Source organism: Penicillium riverlandense (genome assembly GCF_028828495.1).
Source record: "Penicillium riverlandense strain IBT 135883 chromosome Unknown utg000003l_segment0_segment0, whole genome shotgun sequence".
Classification (NCBI taxonomy): domain Eukaryota; kingdom Fungi; phylum Ascomycota; class Eurotiomycetes; order Eurotiales; family Aspergillaceae; genus Penicillium; species Penicillium riverlandense.
In genome coordinates, this window is record NW_026643196.1 from 2218308 (window position 1) to 2237339 (window position 19032).

A 19032-nucleotide genomic window follows, 5' to 3' on the forward strand; every position below is an offset into this window, starting at 1 on the left:
TCGTTTCCACCTTTAGGCGAAGACGCTCCCATTGAGAATGTCCGCACGTTTACCCAGATGGAAGAGAGGGATGTGCTCCACAGGCGCTGGAACCGTGACCGTTTGGCCGCCAGCATAGGTCTTGTTAGTCCACCAATACGTCCACGGCTGGGTAGCATTGTCCGCTGTCTGTGGGAGATAGACCGACCACTCCGTCACATTCGGGAGCGTCACAGGGCTCACCAACAATCGTGGTCCGAACATGTACTGCTGGGTGGTCACATTGGTGTTCATCTGCGTCCACGGGCCGACGCTGGGATCACTTCGCTCGAAGTCCATGTACAGCGGGCGCATGATCATGCGACCCGTCTTGTGCAGCCGGTCGAATATTGTGCGTAGGTAAGCCCCCAGCTGATATCGCAGGTGGATGTAGGAGACAATGATAGGTGTGTTCTGTTCTCCGTAGGACCAGGGCTCATTTGCGCAGGTATACGCATCCTGGAAGTAGCATTCCCGGGAGCCATGGGTGCGCATGAAGGGGAGGAAGGTCGCCCACTGTAGCCAGCGGACATACAGCTCGCGATACTCTGGCGTGTCGATGTTGGCACTCCACCATACCGTGGGATCGGCTTGGAAACCGCCTGCATCCATCGTCCACCAGCCCCAGCCAGTGGCTGCGGCCGACAATCCGCTAGCCACTTGGGCGCTCAACGTCTCCCACACAGCAGTTGTGTCGCCGGACCAGATCATACTGCAGAACCGTTGGGAGCCGATATATCCAGACCGACTCAGGGAGAGATGGTCACATGCTGAACCTAGATCGGTGGAGGTGACATTGCGAAAGCCCTCCTCGATGGCCTGCTGGTGAGCCCATGGATAGAGCTTGCCAACGCTGCGCTGAGTGCCAGCAGCATACAGCACATCTGGCAAATCGAAAGGGATTGATTGGATATAGGTGCTTTGACCGTTGTTTTCATACGCCTCACCCAGGGAACCTCCATCGGCCTGGTCAATCCAAAAGTTCTTGATACCGTTATCATAATAATTTCGCTTCAATGTGTCCCATAGGAAACGGCGTGCTGCAGGGTTTGTGGAGTCATAGTTGCGGATGTAGGATCCGTTCCACGAGTCCGTAGTGCCCGGGCCGGTGCGGGTGGCCGAGAGCAATCCCTGGGAAATCATGTCCAGGTAGTTCACGCTGTTGTCCGCCACGCTGGGCCACAGGGAGGCCATCATCTCGGCGTTAGTCAGTCTTTTCACCTGTTGCGCCATCCCCGAAACGTCAGGCCAGAGGCGTGGATCCAAAGCCCAATCACCTTGCTGAGCCCAAGATTGATAGTCAATGACGATCAGCGAAACTGGAATTTGGCTTGCATGGAAATGCTGAGCCAGCAGCTCCACCTCGGTCTGATTCTCATATCGTAGCCTGTGAAGTCGAGAAGACAAACACATTAGTCTGCGAGCATGCGACAATATGGAAATGCAAAATAACTTACTTGGATTGGATATAACCAAGAGACCAGTCCGGGGGAGTTGGTGCACGCCCAGTGAGGGCAGAGAGGCGCTGCTGTAGCGTGTCGTAGTCACCGGGGGTTGACGAGAAGATCACGTAGTCGACGACTGTCGCTGAATCCGCAGTAAATCGGTTGCGCAGCTGACCAAATTCCATGCGACCTTCGGAAGCCATATTCCAGATGAAACCATATCCTTTGTTGCTCATGAACACTGGTGTGGGGATGTGGGTGTTGAAGTTGATCAGATCGATGGTCTGGCCCTTTTTGTTGACAAGGTGGTCTTGCTGGGTACCGGTGCCATATATCTGCTCGTCTGGCGTGGTACTGAATGAGAATGCAGCGGCAAACTCGCTACCGGGTCCAGTCCAGGAGTAATAGCGGGGGTTGATCGACTTGAGTGGTGCATACTCGTTTGTGAGGAGGGACTCTGAGCCATTAGTTTCCACTCGGTAGAAAGCCAGTCGATAGCCTCCTGGATTGCCGCCCCAGCCGGATGTACGGACGATTGTGTTCCCGTTACGAAGCTCCTCGGACCGGTTGCCATTGAAGGCAGTATCGAAAGACATCCCATGGGCGTCACCATTTTCGGGCCCTTCGAGGGGTGGATCGTAAATGAACCCAATTTCCTGACCACTCGGCGGGCGATACGGCCATGCGCGGACACGGAAGCCATCGTACCCAAATGGCTGTACCAGCACGGTCTCAAAGCCATGCTGCATGCGAAACCCTTTAGAAGTGGGTTCGTGATAGTCGCGCTGTTGGACCGAGGAGGCCAAAACCGCACTCGACGCCCAAAGGGCGTTGAGTACGACAAGAGAGAGTCGCATCATCCTATTTCAAAAGGACCGAACGTGAAAGATGGAAATTGTCTTGCTTTCCTACCTCCGCGCTACTTTATACAACGCGTCATGGTCGATTTAGCCTAATGGTCAGTACTGGTTTCACTTGGAACCTCCACTGACTAGGTCTCCTGAGTAAGGATCGACATTAATAGCTGTTACTGTTGCGATTTGAGGCAGGCAATGGCAGACAAGCGAGGTACGGCATCGGCCGGAGTGCTCTGCACGGCCCACCGGAGACGAGGTCAACGGAGTGCATTGGCCCGACACAAGGCCGATCATTATCAGATTTCGTCATTTACCCGAGCTAGTGCGGGATGTAGTGCAGCAACATCGCTTCTCGGATGTCCTCCGTGCTGTGGAGTTGGGGATAACCGAGAACTTTGGGTGTGGAGAAAGGGCTGGGGACTATGCTGCAGATAGAATATGATCCCTAGATGTACACAATCACGAGCAACGGTGGGCCGTGTGGCAAGGAACTTCATCCAATGGTTTGTTATGTAAACGGAGTAAACGCAAGATATTATTCAGACTTGGGGCGTAGATTCATCCGCTTTACTCAATGGTAGACTTCCGGAGAGCTCTTCTCCTCTATGTGTTTTTTTCTCTGGATTTCCTGTCGGAACTTCTTGTCGTCCTCGTGTAATCGAACTATGATCTGCCGATGCGCTTGCCACACTTGACGTCAAAGAGACGGTCTATCGCTTCTAGAGGACCACCTTTCGTTTCGGGAACCAGGGGAAAACATACATGGCGACCAGGACTGGTCAATCATGAAGTAGTGATAAAGACACTATCACGTCTAGCTACTCGCGCGATCCCCAAACTTCTTTGCAGCCTTTAGAAGAAATATTTAGCATGTGTTCAATCCGACCTTGGTAGGTGGCCCGACGGTGCTTGCTGTCAATTGAAGAGCTATTAACGGGCCGAGAGTTTGCTATGTGTGTATTAATGGCAGCAATTCTGATAGTCAGCATTGTTGAACCAGCTCATCTTCTAGGCTTCCTGATGGCCCGACCCATTTTACAATGAACTCTCAGAAGGTTTGTATCCCATGGGGAATATTGGTGAGCCTCCTGGATATTGAGTTTCTTATCTCTGTTAGCTGATGGATTTCTAGGCATTTTTTGTCTTGCTGCTGCTGCTGGTCACCTCGTTTGATCGGTTTCGCCACGCGACATACGAGATATTCTTGGTAACATATGTTGTGCTGTCCATTCTGATACTCGTTGCATGTTTCTAGTGAGTTCTACTCTCCTGCGATTTCAGTTTGACTCCGATGCTAACCCATGCCCTTTTACTAGTCATAGAGTTACATTCGAAGGACACGAATACTGTATTTATTTGTGGCCATCTGTGGGTGTGTGGGCTTTGGATCGCCTTTTACAGCTTGTGTGCCTCTGCTATTGCAACGTCCATGTCAGCTCTCGAGGAGTTCTACCCTCGGTGAGCCGCATGGTTTATGATGAAGAAGCAGATGTAGTGCGTTTGGAAGTAGCACCCGCATCCATGCGCTTACGAGCAGAAGCCGGACTGTATTACTTCTTGTACCAGCCGTTTCGATTTACATGGTGGGAGAGCCATCACTTTACGGTCGGGGCTTGATCTTATGAGCTTGGTTCATTCAAAGGACCATCTGCGAAATTATTGGACAAGCCGAACGAATTGTTAGACATTTCAATGTTGCCCCTTCTTTATGGCGATGGTGAGATCAAGGCTCACTGGAAGAAAGCAGTGACACGGATGGTAGCCCAACCTTGAAGTTGATTTTTTGGATTCGCCCATATGATTGATGGACACGTCAACTTTGCCATAAATGTTTGAAATCGCCCACACGAACAACTGACGCAACGATCCTTCTGGAAGGACCGTATGGGGACACCTTTCCCCTTTGGCGGTATGAATTCGTGCTCATGATAGTCGGTGGAACCGGCATTGCGTCCGCTGTGCCTTACATCCAACACCATCTTCTTCGCTCGGCTGAGGATCGGAATCGCCAAAGTCAAGAAGAAGAATGGACTCAAATTCAAGATTTCGAGCTCATCTGGTCCGGATGACAGGCAGCTTTTTTCCGAGATGTGGCCCATGGAGAATTGAAGCCTGCTCTAGGCCGAAAGGAGTTCCGGGCTTCATTTTACAACACGGCGACTGCCGAGGCGCTTCTAGAGGATTTGGATGGGATCGGATGTGAGATTAAATCCGGAAGACCCGATAATTCTATCACTTATCCTTCAGCGTGCCCGGGATGCAGCCGACGCTGGTGCTAGTCTTGCCATTGTATGTGGACCGATGGCGATGCCAAGAGAGGCGCGAGCAGCGACCCATCTCGCCATGAGGCAGGAATACCGGTCGGTCAAATATGTCGAGGAGTCCTTCACATGGTAGACAAGGGGCCGGTACTCGAATTGGTAACGAATGCACGAGTTTACGTATGAACATTGAACATACATATTTTTGATATTTCTGCTCCTGTTACCTAGACAGATTATTGGGATCGCAAATGTAGGCTCAGTCTACTGAATGTATTTCCCTTAAATTAGCTGAATATGCTTACGATCTGCCGATCTGAGGCTGTTCGGTTAGGCTCACATCATACCCCATCCCGAGTATACAAAGATGACTGTGTGACACGAATAGGTTTTTTGACCCCTAGAATCGTAATTGTAATGAAATACCACTCCCAATTATTGAGTATAGCAGAGTTTGAACGGAAATGATTAAATTTCGCTGATCGTCGGTCTTCGGTCGTAAGGAACAGGAAAATGGTCGACGTGCAAACGCAGTGAGATCGACTGTATTGAAAACAGAATACTTTGAGTCGTTCAATTGCCATGTAATATGTAAGGAGTTGCTTTGTACAGCATAAACGTGTACAGAATCTGCCCCTGTTGTGAAACCTTTTCTTGCATTCGATTTACATGACGTGTGTTGGGCACACAATTCGATCGACAAGGACCAGATACATCTATCTAGTTACCCTCAATGATCAGCGAAGTTGTACCACGTAACACTCAATGATTTATATACAGCCATAGAAAAAGAAATCATTTTGTAAGAAACAGGTGACTTTCCAGCACTATTGATTCAATCAAATAAATTAATTTTACTTTGAAGAATTGTTGTGGTACCGCATGTCCACATTAAAGGGCATGGCAGTCTAATATGCAGGTATAAAAGAACGCGGAGTTTCCTGTGTTTTTGGTCATCAATTTAAGCCTGTCTCAAGCAAGTTCCAGTTTTCTAGCCACTCATTCAACTCTTGTGTCCTGCGCAACCAACAATCAAAATGCAGTTCTTCACGACCGTCCTGTGCCTCGCGGCTACCGCCATGGCTTTGCCTCAGTCTGGCAACGGTGTCGGAAACTCTGGCAATAGCAATGTCAGATTCCCCATCAGCGGACAAACTACCATGGCTCAGGGCAAGAATGCATGCGGCAATGACGCGAAGCTTTCGTGCTGCAACAAGGCAACCTACACCCATGATATCAACTCGGCCAACACCGGTCCTTTGGCTGGAGTCCTGGCTAATGCCCTCGGCGGTGGCCCTGGAGGTGATGGTCTGGGTCTGTTTGAGCAGTGCCAGGACCTTGGTCTCAACGGTGAGCGATTTCCAAATTGGAGTCCTGAACAAAGCTAATAATTTACCAGCTGTCGATATTGTGGGCCTGAACCAGTTGATCGACCAGAAGTGCAAGCAAAACATTGCCTGTTGCCAGAACTCGCCTTCGACTTCCGTACGTATTGCTTTCAAGGACTTGGTTCTGTGATATTAACTCGCGATAGAACAACAACGTCGTCGGTGTCGCCGTTCCTTGCGTTGCCCTGGGCTCCATCCTGTAACCTCAAAAACGCGAGAGTACCCTTTCCCATTTGTTTTTGTTGGGGATGTGAATGCTACCGACCAGCGTATTTCTCTACAATGGAAATGAAAGGAATCTGAGCAACCCACGGGTTTCCCATTTGCCTTCAATTTGTTGTCCAGGCCAAGCACAAGAATAGGCCACTCCGGCTGTCTGGATGGCGCCACTCGTTTGCTTCTTTTTGTTTGTCGTCGCTAAATTCTGGGACGTCCAGTTGTGTATCTGCTCATTTGTAATAGAACGTATTACTCAAAAATCACTGGCCTTGCTCGTATATATTTTCCTCTTATCATTGGAATTTGGCATTCTTTCGTTTCTTCGCAGAGCTGTTGAAGATCCACGGACTACTTATTCCAAATTCTTGACTTCTTCTGGGCTTGAAGTATCTTCCACTCCCCATTCAATATGGTCATAGCCATGGGCAGCGAGGTAATCCTTCCATTCTTGGTCGCCGTGGTCAAGGATTTTGTCGCTGTCCTGCAGGACAAACCATGCTAGAAGTGCGCCAAGGACAGCAAACCCCGAGCCGATGAGAAACACAGCCTGTGTTCCTCGAGTCTCATCACTTCCCCAGCTTGCCAAGATCGGCTTGAAGACTTGAGTACCAATGGCAGCTCCAGCTTTACTAAAGGCTGCTGCCAGTCCCACTGCATGACCACGAACGGCGGTTGGGAAGCTCTCGCTTGCGGTCAGGACGATCGTAGAACCAGGACCAACCTCTCCAAGTGTGAGGAAAATCCCATAGAGAACAATAAAAAGTGGCAGCTTCGTCTGGATGGGCCCCAATGCACCTCCCAAGATGAATCCGAGGATCGCCTGTAGCAAGTATCCCAGTGCCATTGTTCGGCGGCGCCCAATTCGATCGGACAAGAAGCCACCAATAAAAGCGCCCGGTATATAGAAACAATTAATCAATGTTCCCCACGCCATCGTGAGAGCCAGGGAAGATGAAGGGTTAACCCGCCCGACAATGGTCGACGAGAACAACCCGAACGGGTACGAGATGTAATTATAACTGATCCAATGAATGTCAGTCAAGTTACACCTGATCACGGGTACCCATTACTTACATGAACCAGGATCCGGCTACACCGAGCAAGGAGCGCCAATACTTCTTCAACACGAGCCAGTAGGGGATCCGTTGCTTCTTCATAGAGCTTTTCCGGTAGGCCGAGCTCATGACCATCCGATAGCGAAACCAGAAGATTGATAAGGGAGGAATGACACCCATGACCAAGGCAACCCGCCATACGGTCTCATAGTGCTGAACTTGCTGATGAAAGCACAGCAGCAGCAGCAGTGGAACGAGTGCACCAAAGGCAAAGCCGAGGGAAGCGGATAGATCGCCGATCATAGCGAAAATGAAACCTCGGTGTTTGCGAATGCCCGGTGCCTCATCGGTTGCTTCTGCAGCACCAGCCCCTGCCACCGGATATTCACTGTCACAGAAAGATCTTGTCAGAGACTTGACATGCAACGCGTTCAAAAGAGTAGCTCTACTCACCCTCCCGCCCCGACTCCTGCGATACCGCGTGCAATGATCAACATCCAAAACATGCCATCATCTGTTAGTCCACTGGCACCCGCGCTCAACGCAATCCCCAAAACCAAAATGATGGTGGTGAGGACGGCGCCGGTCTTGCGGCCAAGCTTGTCGGAAATATAGCCGAAGCTCAGCATGCCAATAATCATGCCAACCATGAATGCATTGGACAATCGAGCAGCCACAGCGGTCGTGAATGACTTCGGGTATATGACCTCGATCAACAACTCCACGTTGCCGATGATCGACGCGTTGAAACCATCCGATCCAATTGCTAGGCCACTGAACACTACCATCAACACCACCGAAGCCCTTGAATACCCACGACTGGACGCATGAGCATCCGTAGATAGAGGATCCGTCTTCTCGACATCCTCCTGGGGGGCCTTCTGGGCCGAGTCGCGTGTGTCTCCAAGCTCGATCCCCGACGGTTCGCTCATGATGGACATGCGGAAAGACTGCGATACCAAAATATTATTCGGCAGATCCCCGGCCATTATATACCGCAGTCGGGAGGAGTCACATCGAACAATGGCTTCCGTGGCGTATATTGGGTTTCGCCAGGGCAGGTCGAGGCGAATCAGGCCAATCAAGCATGAGACGGGGGTGGGCCGAAAAACATCGCGGGGAGCTAAGAACACGCCGGACCGCCTGAAGTGGGAACCTAATCCCGGTTAACGCAACCGGAATGGGTAGGCCGAGGCGCTGCGATGATAAGATACTGTCGTCCCCGCCGAAGTGATAGGTAATTGCTCCTCCATTATTCTCAACAGCAACCATGAAAGGACTCAGGCAGGAGGTGCACGACGTTGAGGCGCGCCTCTCGGCCCCGCACAATAGGTCCTTCTCCCTTGCGCGCCTTGCAAGCATCGCTGCGACCGGGGGTTTGCTGCTCGCAGGCTATCACTACAGCTTTCTGGGAAATAAGGATTTCGGAGAACTGCCTCCCGCACCGCACCGCTCGGCTGTGGCCAGTTTTCAGAAATGTGCAATCGACAATCTACTCAATACAGGTCTTCCTTTCCTTGAAAATGCATCTCCCATCTCTCTCCCGGACTTTGAAGATCGACGTGACCGCCTGGCCAATGCGCTGGTAGCCGAGGGAGTTGATGCCTTTGTGGTCGAGCCGGGCTATACTTTCAAATACTATGGCAATGTGAGCCAGCCCGAGTGGGAAGTGTGGGAGGTATGTTGTCTCAACATGAGTGAGCAGTCAGAATCTATGACTGACATTGTAGCTCAGCCCGAAGAACGGCCTTTCTTGATGATTGTGCGCCCTCAGCAGGATGAAGAGTCGGGCAAGATCACGGCCAACACGACCTTTTTATGCCCGTCCTTCGAGGCAGAGCGGGCACGACTTCTAGGAATGCCTTTTGCCAATTCCATCCAGATTGTCCCATGGGAGGAACATTGGAACCCGTACACTACGCTACAGCAATCAGGCGTGTTTGGAGATTTGCATCGAGTCCCGCGATTGATGGTCGATGAAGAAATGCGTGATTTCATCCAGCGCGGCCTGGCTACCGCCGGATTTGACGTCGTTGGACTGCAAGGTCGCGTCGAACAAGTGCGACAGAGCAAGTCTGATAAGGAAGTTGAAATTCTTCGCGCCGTCAACACGGGAACCGTTGAAGCAGTGCGGCAAGTAAGGAAATGTGAGTTAGTCACCCGTCCCTACAAGTGGAAGCAGCTGTTCATATTCGTCACAGGCTTGTATCCAGGCTTGACGGAGACCAATATTGCCGAAGCCCTCGACAATGCCCTGCGGGCTGCGGGTATGGAACCCTTCTTCGATATAGTTCTTTTTGGTATGTCTAAACCCATATCCATGGTGGGTTCTAGTGGCCAAGCTAATATAGCACAGATGAAAACGCATCTAATCCCCACGGTGGCACCAATGGTTCCAAAGTGCTGGAACCAGAGACATTTGTACTTATTGATGTCGGGTATGTTCTATTTCCCGAGATATTCCACCACCCTCGAAGCTCATGCCACAATAGGGCACACCTCTATGGCTACTCGTCCGATATTTGCCGCACATTCTTCCCTCCATTCCTGGAAAAACCGGCCCAGGGGGAGAAGCTGTCTCCTCGGATGGAGGAGAAGCTCAAGGTCAGTGCTCTATTGGTCGCGAACTGCTCCATTTTTTAACTCGAAGTCAGGTGTGGGATGTCGTGTTTGAGGCTCAAACACGATCGATTAACCAAATGCGAGAAAACTACACTGCGGCCAGTGTCGATATTGCTGCTCGAGAGGTTATCAACAATGCTGGTTATGAGGGAACCTTCACACATCGTGTCGGCCATGGCATCGGGATTAAAGGTGCGTAATACTATCCGCGTAATATCTCGCTATCCATCAGTCACGACCTAACGCCGACCTTGTACAGCACATGAGAGTCCCTATTTGCACAAAGGGAACGTGGAAACCCTACTCAAAACAGGTATGACTTTCACATCGGAACCTGGCGTGTACTTGGTCGACAAATTTGGAGTCCGACATGAAGACATACTTCTCGTCCAAGGAGATGGCGAGCCCGAGTTACTGACAGGGCAGCGAGCTGTTGGACCTTGGGAACCATAGTGACTGTTATCCTCGATGCCCCGTGCAGTAATTGGAATACTAGTGAGAGATTTTGCAGTATACCCTCGATTACACATGCCGGTTACGGTTTTCAATGCCCAAAACATGCCTCGGTGAGGAAATAGACATTATAGACCGAAAAATCATATATCCAAGTGATATTCTGTTCGATACAGCGTAGCTCTTATAGCGGAAAGAACCAGATACTTTATATACAGTTACCGATTAGATTGTGTCCATATGGCCATAGGCAGGCTCCTCTAAATTCTCCACGGAATCACTCAACGATGGTGGTCGGCACGGGCTGCCACAAAATGCACGGCGATAATTGAGCAGAGAGAGCATCCTGCAACAATGGCACACATTACACCGGCGGCTCCTCCTAGTCCCAATGTAGCGAACATGTCAGGGAAATAAAACGGGCCAAGCTAATGGGCCTTGGGTTAGTATTCTCAGCAAGGCAACGGCAGACGGAGCACTCACAAATCCATAAATCTGTCGACAAACATTGACAAAAACACCGACCTCTGCGGATCGCTCCCTTTTACTTTCGACTGCAAATGTCGTGAGAATTGTGGTCTGCATCTGATTGCCAAAACTGGCAATGGCAGCACCGACGCATGGGGTGACATTCCAGGTAGTAGCGTGCTGCAACTGAAAGCCCCAGGTTAAGAGACCGGTAATTACAGTAGCAAATGCAATATAGGACAGCCACAAGCGGTCAGCCGGGCATGATTGGCCCCTGGTCTGGCGAATGCGTTTCAAAAACCAGTCGGACATGGGCCCGCTTACTTGCTCTCCTAGCACACAACCGATAATGATTGCAATAAACTGCAAACCAATCTGCTGTGCATCAAAATGAAACTTTTCACCGAAGGCAATAGGCATCTCGACGATCAGGGCAATATTGCCGTAGCAAAACGTGATGGCGTGAGCGCATGCCGCGATCAGCACTCTAGGGTATTGGGCCAAGGAAAAGGGCGATAAGAAGTCTCGAATCTTGAGCGGGTGAGAATTGATCCGGCGAGGGATCACTTTTCCAAAAATACCGTTGGACTTGGGCTCGTTTTTCGGGTTGTAGATAGTCTCGTCACCAAAAGCTAGGTAGAAGAGAAATTGGACGAAGTTGATGATGGCAAAGATCCAAAAGATCCATTGGACACCAATATGTTTGGTCACAAATCCCATGAAAAATGGACCAGCAGGTGTTCCGATTGTGGTCATCAGAGTCCACCAGCCTAATTTCTGGGCACGTTTCTCAGGCTCACACAGCTCTGTCACCACGCCACTGCCGTTTCCGATAGGAGGTGATATAAGGAAAGCTGTAAGAACTCTAGTGGCCATTTGTCCTCCATAAGTGGTAGCACGAGCTCCACCAATATTGCATACCAAACTCCCAAAAACGGAGAGTAGACTGACATTATACCGGCCATAAACCGCAGTCACCGGGTTCCAAAGCAATGGCGATAAGCCTAGAAGGAGAATCTATGAAGAAGAAACGGGTAATCAGTAACTTAGGAAAAGCCAAGACGGTCAGAAAGTCAAGCGCCGCATACCTGAAATGAGGTCAAGTAACTGGCAGCTGGAACGGTGACATTATATTGCTCGGCAAATTCTTCGTAAGCGGGGATGATACCAGCCGCCATGAACGTGCCCATCATGGAGTGGAACGCGACCATCAAGATTTGGGCATTTTTCTTCCACCTTGGCCAGTTTCGTGGATCACGAGGAGAGTCTGTTCCCCGTGTCTCTTCGTCCGACTCATCCTGCCCGGGCGGCTTTTGCACAACATGTTCGAGGTGGATCGACGTCTCCGAGTTCGTGCTCTTCACGTCGGACCTATGGCTAGCCGGATCCGGGCTGTCAGGTAGTTCCTGGGTATGTGCGGCCATATCGTAGGCAAGTATAGCTGGTTATGAGATAGAAACAAGGGCTCGGAAAAGAAAAAGAGGGAGGGAGAGAAAGCGGCGTCCTAGGTCTCAAGTTGGTGGATGAAGGTGCGGTACCATTTATATTGGAATCAGACGAGGCCGGGGATCACTCCAGATTAAATCTGGACGAAATAATTGATACTATGGGTCCTGGGCACCCCATGGGGCAGCCAACAAAAGGGGTCCTACGGGGTATGGGATCTGACCCGACGGGAATCATGTCCGCGCAAATCCACAACTGACATCGCTTCATTGGAGTACTAGCCGACCTGGAACCACAATTCTGGGCAGATATGAATTAATTCCGCACTTGAGAGTGCCGATCTCCGTTTCTGCAGTCCCGATTTCACAGCCCGAGGTTGTTCGTCCCCGTCGGTTGGCCACCCGTCCCATTCGGGTTCTGTTCCGGAACCTTGGAAAATTCACTCGCGTTGGGCCCACAGCTGAGAAGGGTGCGATATATAAAACGGGATAAAATGTTAAGGGGTCTACAGTAGCGTATAGACAAGATATACTCTCCAAACAGTGTCGAGGGACATTGCCGTGTGTACGGGAAGCCACCGAAGAGCTTCCCGACATGAAGTATTTCACGAAGGCCGACGACTATCGACTCCAACCTGGCTGTCGGGTACAAAGACTTCAACCCCTCTTTTTTGCCACATTTGCCAACCTTAAGCGACGGAAACTCAAATGCACTGTAGGCTACCCAGAGTTTTTGCTCGAGCAGTACATGTATGAAGTGTATCTGCTGGGGCACACAAATATATATACATCTTCAATATCAACAGAACATACTTACACTGTGCCCGTGTAGTCAGTAAATATTTCTCAATTTTACTTCCCGTGTCTACTCATTACTCCATGCCCAAGTTGTGATCTATACTAGTTTGGTAGACCTGGAGTCGACGAAGTCGCATAGTTAGAAAATTACCGGGGTCTAATTGGCTATAATAGTAAATTACGTCATCAAAAACGGTCCAATCCCGCCATTCCAACCAACCCCGGGACGGCGTCAAAAGTCGGCAGTTGACGGGCCCCTGCTTGCTTAACCCCGGGATCCCGTTCCGAACGGTCATTCCTTCACTTTTACACTCATTTTCTCTAGAAAATTAGTCTTGTTGCGACGATGGGCCGCGAGGCTCAAGAGCTCAATCGCCCTGCAAAGCGGCGCAAAATTGCTATCGCCTGTGACGACTGTCGCACCAGGAAAGTGCGCTGCGACGGGGTGCAGCCCGGTATGATCCAACCTGGGCGGAATTTGACCCGGGCTGATTTGACGCGATATCAGTATGTGGCCCGTGCGCTAAAAGGACTGGCCGCGAAGTGCAGTGTGTGTATACTGGCGAGCAGGAGAAGAAGCGAGCTGTTCAGACGTCAGTCACGCAATTCTTGGAATATGAGCTGCCAAACTGACTTGGCCAACCCGCCCACAGATACATTGCCAGTCTGGAAAATCGACTAAAGGTCCTCGAGAGTCCCAGATCAAGCAAGACCGGAGAAACCGCCTCTCATAGTCCCGAAAGGGGTCTAACATCAGGCAACACTCCCGTTCGTGGCTTCTCTGGCGCTGCTGGAATTAATTGTACAACAGGCTGACGGTCCATAGCGATCATCCCTTCCCTATGATCCAGTATCCCCCCATCTGGCCGTCCACACACCATCTCTACCTACACCAGTCGATCGGCATCCAGCTATAGGCACAGTGCAGCCGTCTCCACCCACAGGTAGCATCTATTCGGATAATATTGGAGGTGAACATGGGCAAGGCATACGCATATGCGCCCCTCTGTCGTCCCACGGCGATATCCCATCTTCTAGCGCCCGGGGGAATGGAGTTAATGCGATGATGGGAGCTGTTGAGGAAGAGCGAGCCTTCCATGGATTCTTTGGCAGCTCCAGCGCGGCGGGATTTATGCGTCAAATCAAAACAGCAGTCGACAAAAGAATTGCCTCCCCACAGCAGCGGACTCCAGCTCAGGACATTGCTCTCCCCGCCGATTTGATGTCAGCTCGCAGCGAGAAACGGCCACCACGAGTGCCAGACTATGTTCTTCCGCCTCGAAAGACTGCTGATAGCTTGATGGAAGTATATTGGAACAACGTCTTCCCGCTGTACCCATTTGTCGACAGCGCTCAAATGAAAGGCGAATATGCGAAGATCTGGACAGGGGATAGTCTTGGATACGATGAGAACATGCTGATGTGCACATTCAACGTGATCTTTGCTCTAGCTAGTCAACTGGCGGACTTCATTAGACCAGAAGATCGAGAGGTCTCCGCGGATTCGTTTTTCTCTCGTGCCAAGGACCTTTTCCAATTCAATCTATGGAACACGGGATCTGCGGGACTTATTCAATGCCTTCTTTTGATGGCTCAGTATCTGCAGAGTACTGACTCAGCGCATCAGTGCTGGATTGTGACAGGGTTAGCAATCCGCAACGCGCAAAGTCTAGGACTACATCTGCCTCAAACTATTGCTTGTCTCCAAGGCTTTCAAGAGCAACAGCTAGCACGCAAGATATGGCATGGTTGTGTCCTAATGGATCGGTATGTACTGCACGGTAGGGTTCCTGGCATGCATTCTCACCTGTCTTTCATTACCAGGGTTATATCGATGACATTCGGGCGCCCGGCGATGATCTCAAAAGCGTCAAGCGAAGCAGTTCCCTTGCCAGCGGCCGTGGACGAAGAATATATACTAGCATCTGATGATGCTGAATCTGCCCAGCCTGCAGATCGGCCCTCAATGATGGCCTTCTACGCGAAGTCCTTGGAACTGTATGAAATCATGAATGATGTTCTGCTCAGTCTCTACAAACCGTCACCGGACGAAGGCGCAGAAGGAATCCACGATTTCTTTTTCAATCATGCTACCCATGAGGGAGAGCGTACTATCTTCGATCTCGACCGTTCCCTCACTCGATGGACCCTTAGCCTGCCGCCGCATTTAAAGGGAGCATCTGCTTTGGTGACTCGGAACCCGATTTTCTGTCGCCAAAGCATTGTTCTGAGAGCAAGGTAAGGACGCAAGCCTCTTATCTAGTCTATTGCCGACAGTTTTGACGCAGGTTCCTGCATGTGCGAATGCTTCTGTTTCGACCGACCCTTTCGAAATATTGCGCGGTGCGCGATAACGCAACTACGGATCCACTTATATCCGTGAATGATTTGCTTCCTCAGCGAGTGGCATTGCAATGTTCTATCATATGCGTAAAAGTTGCTCAAGAATCCATTGAGCTTATCTATAGCAACGTCCCTGCCGATGGCACTGGTGGGCCTCTGCCAGCATGGTGGTACAACATACTTTGTGAGCCCTGCAAATATCATACCCTAGTCTAGACCACTGACTCTATTAGACGTCTATACAGCAGCGACGGTTTTGATCGCAGGTCGTTTATGCCCTGCCATCCTAGAAGAGGTCACTGAGGCTACTGTCACTAGATCCTGGAATTGCGCTCTTGAGATTCTAAGGAAATATCAAAGCTACAGCACATCGGCACGTCGGTGCGTAGCGGCACTCGAGATTTTATACGAACGGGTGGCATCAGAAGGCTCGTCTGCTGATTCTATCGCACGCGGTGAACCTATTAACAACGTCCCTGGTGGATTTAACGAGATATCCTTTGGGGAAGGCATGAATGCGGCCATACTAGAGAACTTTGAGTTCCCTGATTTCCAGGATATGTCTTGGCTGAATAGCGTACCTAGCAACTTATTCTAGTAGTGATGCTGCAAGACCTCGAGCCCACAACTGTGACTGTTCATTGACTCGCAGATATGATGTCTTCGATCCGAGGAAATTCGCAAACTGCTGGGCTTACAACCACGGGCATCAAAAGACGATGATTTATACCTTGGAATTGGAACACGTTGAAGGCATCACCTGTAATGACGAGATAATGTTAAATATGAATGGATGTGTTCTTCCCAGGCTGCAGTACGGAATCCGAATCCGATAGAATAATCTAGTCTAGTTATCATACATAGCAAAGGTGTTCAGGCCAAGTCGAACCCTTTGTCTCCTTTGTCTAGCGTGTCTTGGTTAGGCATTTTGGGTGATGAGTTGACTTCAGGAAGCCTTGATAAGCGACAGCTAACTAACTAGTTAATATTCGGGTATTGGTAAGTTGTCCCGAGACTGCCGTCCAAGCGTCGAATGGGGATTTCAGCGGGCAAATGAGACACATTACCTTAGTTACCACGTGGTGTGTGGCTTTGACCAACCACCAATTGGCAATGCCAACCTCCTGAGTCTTGAAGGATCAGCTGGGTTTGGCCCTCTAGAGATGGGGGCCGACGGGCAAGCCTCCCCTAAACTGAGGTTGAGAACATTATTGGTACTCCAGAATGAGAACTACGTAGGTGCCGTATCCTTGTACTCGGAACGTGGATGTATCGATTACGTGCGACAGGAAATAATACCTTGATTACCAGGTTATGCGTTTCCACATATTAACGCAGAAACACCGCGCTGGTCTTTCGGGGCTACTAGCGCTCCTGTGCTTTTCCAATAGCACAATAGAAGGAATCAGCCCTCATTTCCTTTCCATTCCAACTTTTGCACCTGTTTAGACTCATAGACACCAACCCTTGATAATCTTCCCGCGACAGATTTCCGTAACCCAATCAGGGCTGATTTGTTTCTTCTTTGACTGAAAACTCGCCTACCAAAGACAATTGATGTTACTAACATTCCATAGCTTAACATAAAGATGTCTTACTGGCTACTCCGTACATACTTTACAGAAATGTCCAGTGAAACTTTCGCAGGGACTGAAAGGGGCGGGTGCCTCGCCCGTGCCCCATCATCATTATTGTGGAACTCTTTCAAATCCGCCCCATTTGAACTAATTATGTACGTACTTCCACGTACTTGGATTAGCGGACGCATTCGGCGCCCGACATTATTGCACTTTGTGGAGGCAAAATCCAATACTTACTAGTTACTGAATACGCACTGTACTGGGAAACAATAACAATTCACTTTATTATTCTATACTTCCGACAGACGATTATTGGTGACGGTCATGGGACTAGCAGCCGTTGTCTGTCTCCATACACAATTGATCCCACACAGAATCTCCACCTCAAGCAAAGAAAGCCCTGAGTCGTCCTGACCAACCCTTTTGTGGCCGTCGGGACAATCCGATGTCCGAAGCCTTTTTTGGACACTGATAGGGCCGAATCCAAGTAAGTTGGGTTGTATGTCTGGTATTTAGGGCCTTGAAGTGCCTGATTTTCAAAGCAGAAACAAGCTGCACTTCTAGTTATTGCAGATCAGTAATGATTGATGTACGTAGGAATCGAGCCCCTGACTAGACTCAAATATGTGACAGGAACTGCAGAGCACCTACGAACTAGGCCATTGACTATTCCATGGAAATGAGTTGGATTGTGCAGCCACATGCACATGCTCATATGTAAGATTGAGACTAACTCAGCGTGACGAAAAAGTGGGATTAACTAAGTTTGTTTACGAAAAAGACCTAGCATGGAGAGATTATTGGATACAGAAGCCCCAAGCTAGAGTGGTACGCCTACCTATCTGAGTGGCCATGCCAGCCTCTCCTTTCCATGTTCCATCCGGCTCCTGCTGTATCTGCTAGTAACCACAAGCCAAGACCCCTTAAAGTTATTCAACGGCTTTTGAGAAGGAGCTGCGAAAATAAAATAGCGATTAGCTCTCCTGCCCCGTTGTCTCGCTGTGAGGGGCCTGAAGGATTTGTGCTAGTTCCAATGAAGGATCATCTGCAGCGGGGACGGAAAAGTAGTGTCACATCCACCTGCAGATTACAATCATTTAAGCATGATGCGTAGGTGATAGGCCACACGTCGAAGCCTTTCCTGGTAGTGTCTTTTACAGGGCCTTTTGTTTCATCGACCGTCTAGGCATGATATATGACAAGCCACATGAATCCTTCCGACAGGGGAAACGGATAGACGCATCAGAAGAAGAGGGACACGAAACGCTTGTTTCCAAGTAGACTCAAAGCCTGGACAACCACCAGAGCCATGAAAGGGAAGAGTCTCAACGCCACTGACCTAATAAAGGCTATCTACATATCGATGCCGACCGTTGCTTATGGAGGGGATCGGCTATGGAGTGTAACACCCTCTTAGCCCCCACGGGCCGCGGCGGTCCTTGCACGATTCGGCCCCACGCTCCTTTGACACCAGGGCCGACTGGGCCCATTCGAGAACAAATCAGAGATCGTTGGTGTGGCGCTATTCCTGTAGGACGATTCCTGCAAAACCGAGGATCTCTTGTCATTTAGCGGAAACAGGCCGGTTATTGCTTCGAGGCCACAATTCTCCGTAGAGACAAGAGGGTGTTCCTTCGCAGTGGCAAAGCTAAATAATAATAATGTTAATAATGTTAATAATAATAATAATAATAATAATAAGAAGAAGAATAAGAAGAATAATAAGGCTACCCTTGTACCATACATATTGGAGAAAACCACCGTTGCTGAATACAGAACTGATCACCAAGAGTACTGCGATACCACTGATTCCGCGACGACACTAAATCCTTTGGAAATCCTTTACGGGACCAGTCCGTCTACGGGATTTGACAGCGTGTTGAGCACCTGCCAGTGGATTGTATATCCACCGCGGATAGCCCCAGATTCTCATAGCTTTAGACAAATTTGCCCGTCTCAGTGTTTGACCCTTGGTCTGACGTTTTCACTCTTTCAAACTTCCGGAGGGGACATACCCAACTCCTTCTCACCAAATATACCAGTGTCGTATCTAATGTGGTTGCACTCTTAACGACTACTC

The 19032-nt window shown here is 49.8% G+C and overlaps 8 protein-coding genes across 8 annotated transcripts; 5 read left to right on the plus strand and 3 right to left on the minus strand.

Annotated features, from left to right (window-relative positions):
• Positions 1-12: 12 nt before the first annotated feature.
• On the minus strand, positions 13-2323 carry N7474_004552 (uncharacterized protein; the record flags this gene model as incomplete). The annotated part of the gene is made up of 2 exons (XM_057195967.1): positions 13-1405; positions 1476-2323. 2 exons carry the CDS (start codon positions 2321-2323, stop codon positions 13-15), a joined length of 2241 nt encoding a protein of 746 aa, XP_057053363.1.
• Positions 2324-3452: 1129 nt separating this feature from the next.
• On the plus strand, positions 3453-3937 carry N7474_004553 (uncharacterized protein; the record flags this gene model as incomplete). Its single annotated transcript, XM_057195968.1, has 2 exons — positions 3453-3574; positions 3637-3937. Coding segments are annotated over 2 exons (423 nt in total), but the record flags the coding sequence as incomplete, so codon positions are not given.
• Positions 3938-4012: 75 nt separating this feature from the next.
• On the plus strand, positions 4013-4429 carry N7474_004554 (uncharacterized protein; the record flags this gene model as incomplete). Its single annotated transcript, XM_057195969.1, has 2 exons — positions 4013-4078; positions 4253-4429. The coding sequence occupies 2 exons, from the start codon at positions 4013-4015 to the stop codon at positions 4427-4429; spliced, it is 243 nt and encodes an 80-aa protein (XP_057053365.1).
• A 1189-nt stretch (positions 4430-5618) lies between these two features.
• Positions 5619-6172, plus strand: N7474_004555 (hydrophobin family protein; the record flags this gene model as incomplete). Its single annotated transcript, XM_057195970.1, has 3 exons — positions 5619-5931; positions 5981-6066; positions 6116-6172. The coding sequence occupies 3 exons, from the start codon at positions 5619-5621 to the stop codon at positions 6170-6172; spliced, it is 456 nt and encodes a 151-aa protein (XP_057053366.1).
• A 368-nt stretch (positions 6173-6540) lies between these two features.
• On the minus strand, positions 6541-8184 carry N7474_004556 (uncharacterized protein; the record flags this gene model as incomplete). The annotated part of the gene is made up of 3 exons (XM_057195971.1): positions 6541-7207; positions 7263-7631; positions 7697-8184. The coding sequence occupies 3 exons, from the start codon at positions 8182-8184 to the stop codon at positions 6541-6543; spliced, it is 1524 nt and encodes a 507-aa protein (XP_057053367.1).
• A 329-nt stretch (positions 8185-8513) lies between these two features.
• N7474_004557 (uncharacterized protein) lies at positions 8514-10318 on the plus strand (the record flags this gene model as incomplete). The annotated part of the gene is made up of 6 exons (XM_057195972.1): positions 8514-8921; positions 8979-9543; positions 9600-9681; positions 9736-9847; positions 9898-10057; positions 10125-10318. 6 exons carry the CDS (start codon positions 8514-8516, stop codon positions 10316-10318), a joined length of 1521 nt encoding a protein of 506 aa, XP_057053368.1.
• A 281-nt stretch (positions 10319-10599) lies between these two features.
• Positions 10600-12210, minus strand: N7474_004558 (uncharacterized protein; the record flags this gene model as incomplete). Its single annotated transcript, XM_057195973.1, has 3 exons — positions 10600-10746; positions 10802-11803; positions 11875-12210. 3 exons carry the CDS (start codon positions 12208-12210, stop codon positions 10600-10602), a joined length of 1485 nt encoding a protein of 494 aa, XP_057053369.1.
• Positions 12211-13375: 1165 nt separating this feature from the next.
• N7474_004559 (transcription factor domain-containing protein) lies at positions 13376-15970 on the plus strand (the record flags this gene model as incomplete). Its single annotated transcript, XM_057195974.1, has 7 exons — positions 13376-13484; positions 13538-13622; positions 13683-13797; positions 13856-14796; positions 14854-15267; positions 15318-15556; positions 15606-15970. 7 exons carry the CDS (start codon positions 13376-13378, stop codon positions 15968-15970), a joined length of 2268 nt encoding a protein of 755 aa, XP_057053370.1.
• Positions 15971-19032: the final 3062 nt, after the last annotated feature.